Genomic DNA, 9,781 nt, shown 5'->3' on the forward strand with positions numbered 1-9,781 from the left:
AATATTAATGTTTCATTTACATAAAAGATTAAAGAAACACATCAATGAATATTCATTAAATAATAAAAATAAGGCATAATATGCAATTATATTCCCCCTCAACAAGGCAAAGTTATTTGAATAGCAAATTGATTACGTACATTTTTATTCACCCATAGAGCTACTAGACCATCAATTATCTTCACAGGTGATTATAATTAAATGTATCAAATCATGAGATACTTTTTAAAATTGTTGTTCTGAGAATATAAATATGGAAAATAAGATTGTGGAAAAATTAGTGTTTTTGTTTTCAGGTATTGCCATTAACTTGTTCATTGCTGCAGCATAAACAGATATCCCTTTGGGTTTGGTCAATGGACCAATAAATATCATCCAACATTTGTCTTTTAGAAATAAAATGATGCCAAACGAGAGGCAGCTAGGCGTATTGCTCTTTTGTTATTAATGTCTCCTATGGCCCAGCACAGTGCCTGCTTACCGACCAATTGGCTAAACAAGCTCAATTTTGGAGAAGATATTATTTTGATCTAAGCATATGATCCATACTATCTGACTTTGTACAAAACAATAAAATAAAAAATTATATAACCAAAAGTGCAAAGGGATATCAGATTATGCTGATCAAACTATATTACCCAAGTGTTGAAACTAGATGATGGGACTATAAACTAATAATCTATTTTTGGAACAAGTAGGAATGACCAAAATTATTGTAGAATTGTTAATGATGTTTTTAGTGTTTGAATTATAAATATTTAACAAAAATAGTCATGATTGGTAATCATAACAAATAGGAAATACAAATATGTATGTACTAGTAGACCCAAGAGAATAATTCACCTGATATAGTATTTCAAAATAGATTAAAACCTTTTCCAAGTTAAATGTAACTTTTTCCATTTTAATTGAAACTTATTCTGTTAAAATTTAAACCTCTTCCATTTCAAATGTAACATTTTTCAAATCCATAAAATCCAGCTAGACTTAAATTAATCCATAGAAATTGTATGTTCATCCAAGTTTTTTTTTATAAGATACTCTACATTACACGCTAAATTCAACTAGGTATAAAATTACTGACAACAAAAAATGTGTCTATCTGAAAATGTTGATCAATATAACTGTATTTTTTGGAGGGTTGAAATGGATTTTACCAATTTAATGATCGTTCATAAAATTTTTGACGTTCTTAATATTGATATTTTGTAGGAAATTTATCAATACTAATTAATTGTCAGTTTAGTAGCTTTTATTGGCAAAGATATTATTTATTAGGTGTTCAAGGATGTTATTTTCAAATATGCTATAAGATTTTCGGCTACACATGAATATGTCAATTTATTGTACATAGAGTTACTTAATATATGAAAATAATAAATTTTATGAATTATGTTGCAGAAAATAAACATTAAATAGTGTATTTAATAAGCTTTTAAATATATATTGTAATAATTTTTAAAAAAAATTTATTTTAAAATAAAAATAAAAAGAATCTTTACTCGTTTTATAAAACTTTTCATATATAAGAGAGATAACTTGGGTTCAAATTGAGAACATTATATCAAATGGATAATGAAATTTATTCAAATTTAATAATATAAAAGAAAGACTCTTAATCTCAGGGCGTGTTGTTACTAGACAATCAGAACAGGCATTTACAATAATTAAATTTAAAATCTCTTTTACACATGTATCTAACTTTATGTATACAAAAACTAACCAAGCTCTACGATCATCCTTTGATGATTTCTGGTGTCTTCTTTGTTCTTAATCTTATTGTTCTGTCCTAGCATCAAATATGGCTTCCTTCTTGACAGAAATTCTTCACCTCTTCATACTCCGAGACCATCTCTCCTTGGCGCCACAGACCGAACTCACCCAAGTTCAAAAACCAAAACCTGCCTTGAGGTTACATGTAAACATCGATTGTCCCCCAACAGTTAGGGATTTTTCCAAATGATTTATTTTCTGAATATTATTCATTTGCACTATTCCTTGATTTCTATTTTTCCTTTAATTTACTGTATTTTCATTTATGAGGGGACGAGTTAAAATAGTTTTTATGATATTTGAATCTGCTTAACGTGGCCTTGATTCTACGTACCGCCATCTTGGCTTTGTTTGGAATCACGAAGTTATTATAAACAATGAAACTTGGTTAGCTTGCTTTTTGGATAAACAAAACAAATGAACAATCTTAAAATGATACATAAAAGAAAACATACTAAAAACCCTTTATACATCAAAATATACTATTTACTACAAAAGGAGCATATTACAATGTATACACATACATATACACACATCTTTATTAAGTAAATTATATGATAGACTAAGAATATGTAATAATAATTTTTTAAAAATAAATACACAGACCAATCGTCTACATCTGTTAAATTACTCGAGAAAATGGGAGGCTTGAAAAGGATACTATTACAGGGAATTGTTAGTTTTCCCATGGTTGCCCTGTCTTTAACACAACTTTCTAACTCTTCCTCCTGCAGTTAATGGTTAAATAATTTTAGATTAGTGTTTATCGAATGGAATCCTGATAGTTAAATGTTAAAAATATAATATACAAGCATGTGCTCAACATATAATTGTATATGTGTTAGAGGATATTCAAATCAATAAATATCACCGCTAGTTCACACCACTTTAAGGAGAAAATTTGTTAAGTTCTGTTTATGGAACCTTCTACATTTTTTTAACAAATAACACTGACTGAAAATACTGTACATATCTAGTATTCTTTAATTCAAACTGATGTTTTTAAATAGGAAATTATTTATTTAATTAACTTACTCAGATATTATTATTAATTTGATAATCAAATATAAAGTCCATTATCCTAAAACAATAGATTGCACTTGAGAAGAACATTAAAACCATTTCTGGAAGTTCAAAACAATTAAAGTTTTTTTTTCAGTTTTTTAATATAATTATAATAAGTCATGAAATCAAAATAAAAACAAGAATAAATAATAACCTTCAAAGAGAGAAAAGCAACAATAAGTGCAGCAACATCACTAAGCATGTGAAAACTGTCTGCAACTAATGCCATTGAATTGGTTATATATCCTACTGATATTTCAACAAGGAAGAACCCAGCAGTCAACCCAAACATTGAAATCAGCCGACATTTTTTGCCTGAATATCTCCCCATCTGAAAAAATATATATATTTATGTTAAACAGTTTATCTAATATCATTTGAAAAATCTTATAGAATACAGATTCATAAATTTCTTGAAATAAAATCATTATGTACAGATAAAATAATTAAACCATATAAGAAATGTATGACAAAGTGAGTACTAATTTAGTAAATAGAATTCATACTAATAATGGATTTGGTGGACTAACACCAAGTGATGTAAGGATCTGAAACCTGGCTAACTAAACTTAAAGATGGCCGATTCTTTATTTTTAAATGGAAAGTCTTCTGTAGGACTTATGGAAGCTTTTGACATTTATGCTAATTAGAACAGATAAAAAAAGGGGGGGGGTAACTTAACAACCTACAAAATGTTAGGCTTAGATTGGCTAGTCAGTGTGGATTCCACCCCAGAAAATATACAATAGATCATATCTTCTGCATAAGAATTATGGTAGAAAAATGCTATAAATGGAATGCTAAACAATAACACCTTTTCGTCGTATATAAATAAGCCTATGAGAATATGGAGGGAAACATGTATAAAAAATAAACATTTCTAGGATGTTCCCTCCTCTAAAGCTTATCAGGCTAATTAAGATAATCATACAAGACAGTAAATGAGTGATAAAGATCCAAGATGAGCTATCAAAGCAATACTCCATTTATAAAGGAGTTTAACCAGGTGACTCTCTTTTCTCAGGATTATCCAATATGGTTCTGGATGCATCCATGAGAACAATCCCCAAAAGGATAGGAAGACGTATATACCACAGACTGATACATCATTTTCTGTTTGCGGATGATGTAATGATAGCAGGAAGAAAAGCCAATGCACTCCAAGGAACATTTGAAGAATGCGAAGAAGATGCAGGAGAGGCAGGACTTATTGGTAATAAATAGAGATAATACTAAATATATGGTAACTACCAAGGAGGAATTATAAAACAGGTATATTGGAGGAGTTGGATACTGATTCGAAAGAGTACCAAAGTTTAAGTATCTTGGTAATATTATTACTGAGGACAATAATACTACATAAGAAATTAAGGCAAAAATAATAGCTGGTAATAGATGTTATTGGTCTCTGGGGAACTTATGTCCACCATGAAGAAGGGCAGAATAAGCTGACTGGGTCATGGACCAAACAATGGAATGTGGCATGCTCCCCAAAATGATCATAGAGGAACACTCTGGAGGGAGAAGAAGAAGAAAGCCTAGACTTCCTTGGCTACAGGATGAGGAGGACGAAACTGCCAGAGAAAGGAGAAAAACAGCTGAGGATAGGTCTGAAGAGGTCAATGACCATAGCAACATTGGATGATGATGTCAGATTGGTTGGTCACCTAACTGCATAGCAGGAAAGAAAAATGCAAAGAAGAAATTAACCAGCCCTTTGTTTAATCAACAAAGAGTTGCAAGGCCTATACTATATTTGACAGACTATTTAACAAATGAATATGGAAATGAGAATTCAATAACATTAGGACAACAGGACATATGGAGATAGTTTCTGGAGGACGTCAGCTACCGACAAGAGTTGTAATGTAGGCCTTACATGTTGTGAGGATAAAGAAGAGTTTTAAAATGAGCAGTTATGGGAGCTAGTCCACTCCATCACCTGTTAAATATTGAAGAAATAAAGTATCAAATTTATTTATTATTATATTTTCAATATAAAGATTAACTAACAGACAAGAGCATGGAAAACTAGAATATTTTCAAACTTAAAACTTCAAACATAAACTTGACCTAATTGTAAATGAATCAGCAATTATGAAAAAATACCTATTGAATGGTTAGCAAGAATATAAAAAGTATTGTAGCGAAACCGCTATATGCTGGTCTATACAGTAACTATTACAGCCACCAAAACCATTACAAGATGATATGATGAACCTAGCTGCCACAACATGAACTACTACATCCATCAAACAAAAATCTTATACTGATATATGTATCATTTATCGGGAATAATTTAACTTGACTTGCGTATAACCATTTATAATACTATTATATTCATAAATTTATTATTTGAATCAATAAAGATTACAATAGAATATTCTGATCTTCTAAAAACATCTTACATGTAGCATTTATCGATAGCATTTAATAGCCCCAGAGAGATAAATAAGCACAACTTTAACAATTCTCCTCCATAGGAGGCAGTGACTAACAATATACAAAATGGATGTATAAATTCTAGTGCTATTTTCGGAAATGTATAATGAACTTTTATTTCACTTCTCTCCTCTATGGATCTCTCCTCCTTCCTATACCTTTTCTTTCATTCCTAAAGACCAAAAGTTAGTTCCTGAAGAACTAGAAGGATAACTAACTATCCTCTTCACAACTGTAGGCTAGTTCCCTACAGAGTGAAGTTTCCTTCCTGCAAGATCCTACAGCTAATTCCTGCAGGACTTCTAATCCCCTTTACGACCGATAGGCTGGTTCTCTATGGAGTGAAGTTTCCATTCTGCGAGGATTAAATGCTAGTTCCCATAAAACTCATCCTGTCATCTATCATCTATCATACCTAATCTACTGAACATGCATTGTTGAGGCCACCTGGCAGTGAGTAGAATATCTCATATCTTCAATTTGAGTCAGATCTAATTACTCTATCACAACCATCTCAACAGTATATAAAAAAGAAAAGAGAAAAAACAGCCTACTTCACCTGTAGCCCCTATTGATAATATATTGCAGTTAATTTATGTTTTCTCGCCAGAAATGTTTTTATTCACAGTTCTTTTTTATTTGTGTTTAAATGTAACTTTTTCTATTTTTTTTTATTCCTGTATACATTTTTTCTCATCAGAAATATTTTATTTATTTTTGGATAAATGATTTAGAATTTTAATTGATTATTTGCCAATCTCTATTAATTTATCTAAAACAAGGGGATATTTATGTTTTCATAAGCTATAAATTACTCTTAATCGAATATTCATTTTGAAACACTAGAAAATAATTTTTTTTAATTTCAAAGTTTATTTTATTTTTGCATTTTTTTTTTTTATGTATAAACTTAATATTAGGTTTGAAAAAAATGCTATGTCCTATCCTTCATCCTTCATCTTTTTTCCAAAAATTCTACTTCTCAACTGTTCAGTCATGACTAATATCCTGAATTCCTATCACATCAATACACAATCCCTTATTGCACACTACGATGAATTTCAGAAATATTTTCTTCACAATATTTATCACATAATAGCAGTATCTGAAACCTGGCTAAAACCGTATATCCCTTCCTACCAGATTTCCCTACCAAATTACTCATTCCTAATCCCCAACAGATCTGATTGCACAGGAGGTGGTGTTGGATTATATATCTATGAAAGTCTTAGACCAAAATACTCCTACAGTCTCCTTCTCATGACTGTCCTCACATGGAATACATGTTCATTGAAATTTCCTCTGTTATTTGCCATAGTTTACCACCCTCCTCATGTTCCATTAGACAACTTCTTTGAATCTTCCCTTGTCAACCTGGTTTCCCATTAAACCAATATTATCGTCACCGGAGATTTTAACATGAATATGCTTTCACAATCTCCTAAAAAATAGTTACTAACTGAACTGCTGTTTTCCCTTAACCTTCATCTTGTCCCTTATTCTCCTACCCATCATCACATGCAATTTTCCGACACCTGGTTAGACTTTTATATCTGTGACTCCTACATCAAAAACCTTTCGTCTTCTCAACATTTTGTTTCATTTCTTTCATCACATGATTTGATCCAAATTACATATGACCTACCCGCGAAATCCTTCACTCCCAAAATAGTTTCATTCCACAATTTAGACCTTATCTCTAATGAATCCGTACAACCTGACCTTAATTCTTTTCAATGGGACATCATATATTCTTATAACTCCATTGACCCTATGGTGACCATCCTGACCTCAAACCTACAATCCATACGAGATTTCCATGCTGCTTTGAGAACCAGAACCATACGTCATCCCATACATCTTGGCTGACTCCTGAAATAAAGGAAATGATGAAAAAAAGGGATGCAACAAGGCGCAAATACCGTCGAACCCATTTACCTGCTGATTATGTCTTTCAAGAACCTCCGTAATGAAACTCAATCCGCAGTCCGACTTGCAAAAACCACCTAAATTCATAATGTCCTTTCCAATGATCCTTATTCCAAATCCAAAAAGAAAATCCCAACTAATCACAAACAAATCAAACAGAAAAATAGAAGGGCAAGGAAGGGACTGGAAATCGAAGTTAAAAACAATAATACTGAGTGTTATCAATAACAAGCTTATTCAAGAGACTTTTTTAGTTACCCGGAACAACTGATTCATACTGTTCCAAGAACACTGATTGCGACTCTTTATATTTAAATCAAAGCATTGCTTTACCTTAACTTTGCCAATTTAAACTAGACAATATACGAGGGAAAAAATGAAATGAATAAATATTTTCTTACATACACCTGTATGTGTAAAATGTAAGATATTTAGTCCAAGCAATAAATTTTATATAAAAAAATAAACATTTTGCTCAAAAAGAGTAAAACATATAATTCTGATTGTTGGAATAAAATACTGTATTCCAACAATAAAGGATAAGTGTGAATTGAAAGTTCTATAAGGTGTCTCAGTCCCTAAGTAGGTAAGGACCTAAAAGTTTCTGTCCTAACAACCGCACAACGCTTACCCTCACTCCAATCATGAACAGGTTATACTAATTAACTTTAAAACATGTGAGAAAGATAAAACTTTAAGAAGAATAACCGGAAAATTCAGAAATATTGACAATAATTGCCAATATAAATAAATAATCCAAAAAATTATAAAGTTGGGAACTAAAATTTCAAAACATTATTTTCTTCATATATAATGCAAATCATTGCTTGAGACAGATTTGTTTAATATTTATAAAAAAATATCCATTATGTCTCAACAATTTTTTTCTTATTTTAACACTCCAACGTTTCGGATTATTTTCTTCATTCATATCTTTAATTTAATAGAATACATTCATTAAAATCATAATAAATATCTAAATGCAATAAATAACAAGAGTTTAAATCTGATAGCTAAATTAAAGAACCTAACAAATATAGAACCATAATTAAACTTCATTTTTCAAATTAAAATGTAATTCATATTCTTAAGAGTTTAACTTTAATTAATAAGTTATAAAATCACCACTAAAAAGTTATATTAACAGTTAAAATAAAAGTAAATGTAAACCGAAAATAATAGTTTCTAAGAAAGTAATGACAGAAACTTTTTTACCTTCAACAAATTTGATAGGCTTTCCTTGGATAAGCAGTTTAAATATTTTCTTCAACTTTCAACAAAATTGAACATTATTGACAACAGATTTTAGAATAATAATAATAAATAAACTTGGGCCAAAAACAGTAAAGATCATCCTTAGGATCACTTTAATGTTGTAGTTCACGAATGATAACCAAGGAGATTGAGATAGGGGAAGGTATCGTTGCTTGTTTTAGTAGAGGAGATATAAGGAAAAATAGGAGAAACTAATTATCACAAAGACAGGGTTTGAATTATTTTGTATGTTGTTAGTGACTTTTGGAAACACTAAAATTTTAAGGAAGCAAAATGCATTTTTTTGGCCACCATCTTGAATATTTAATTCAAAAAATCTGCGATATCAGTTTAAAAAAACTTCAAGCTAAAAATGATTGTGTTATTAGTTGTAAAAAGTAAGAATAAGTAACAATATGGTGGCTGAAAAGTATAAAATGCTCGTTCCTTTTTCACTTGGTGCTCAATATCTTTAAAGCTATCTATATTTGGGGGGGGGGTGGTTTTTGAAAAACTATATTTCAGGAATTATTAGATTTTACTAGAATCTATCCCCTACATTATCTCATTATCCGGTCTTATACCAGTGATTCTTGATCATTGATCAGTTTATTATAGCTATCTTGGAATCAACATACAGGACTAAAAAGACAGATATATTCCTTGATTTCCACCGTTACAACATTTAATAATTTAATGGACTAACAGTCCAATTACAAAAGATTAATTTACACGACTGCAAAATTAAAGCTTATTAAGCTCTACTCCCATAAATTCAACTCTTCGTTCATATTAATTATCATAGCAATGTTAATATTTTGATTTTATAAACATAAACATAACCCAAACGTGAATAATGATTCGGTTAAAAAGTAGGAGATTCTTTTATCTTTTAGCTTCAGTTCGTCCCATCTCGGAGTACTACCTATGTTTTCTATAGTCAGATATTGTGTTCATTTATTCAGTAAATGTAAAATGTAAATAATTTTATAATGTTATATATAAACATGTAATTAGTATCATAAACGTAAATATGTTGATTTAATAAATAAAATTTTCCAAAAAGAATATACTTAATCACAAAGAAGTAAGTTCTTACACGCGGTGCCTCTCACCGGCCTTTGTACCGTTAGTAGAATTAATACCCCACCGGCGGTGGTGAAACAGTACCTTTTTGAGACAGCAAATAAGATATTCAGTATATTCTTCCAATTTATTTTTTTAAATGAACAGTTTGATTTCACGCTAGTTCCCTATTGCTCACCTCCTCTTTTCTCTACCTTGTATCCTTTCGGCGGTTAGTTTTTTTTTTTTTTTT

General features: G+C 30.4%; 1 protein-coding gene across 2 annotated transcripts in view; it reads right to left on the reverse strand.

Moving 5' to 3' along the window:
- Positions 1-8,609, reverse strand: part of ZnT63C (zinc transporter 63C) — a 46,099-nt gene extending 37,490 nt beyond the window's left edge. For both annotated transcript variants that reach the window (XR_010842637.1, XM_014432072.3), the window contains exons 1-2: positions 8,425-8,609; positions 2,993-3,169 (exon numbers count right to left, since the gene is read on the reverse strand). Coding sequence is in view for 1 of the 2 variants with exons in the window: in XM_014432072.3 (XP_014287558.1) it covers positions 2,993-3,169 (177 nt within the window). In the remaining variant the exon portion in view is untranslated. The remainder of the gene's footprint in view (positions 1-2,992; positions 3,170-8,424) is intronic.
- Positions 8,610-9,781: the final 1,172 nt, after the last annotated feature.

Source organism: Halyomorpha halys, unplaced genomic scaffold (assembly GCF_000696795.3).
Source record: "Halyomorpha halys isolate HHAL.00 unplaced genomic scaffold, Hhal_1.1 Scaffold1024.1, whole genome shotgun sequence".
NCBI lineage: Eukaryota > Metazoa > Arthropoda > Insecta > Hemiptera > Pentatomidae > Halyomorpha > Halyomorpha halys.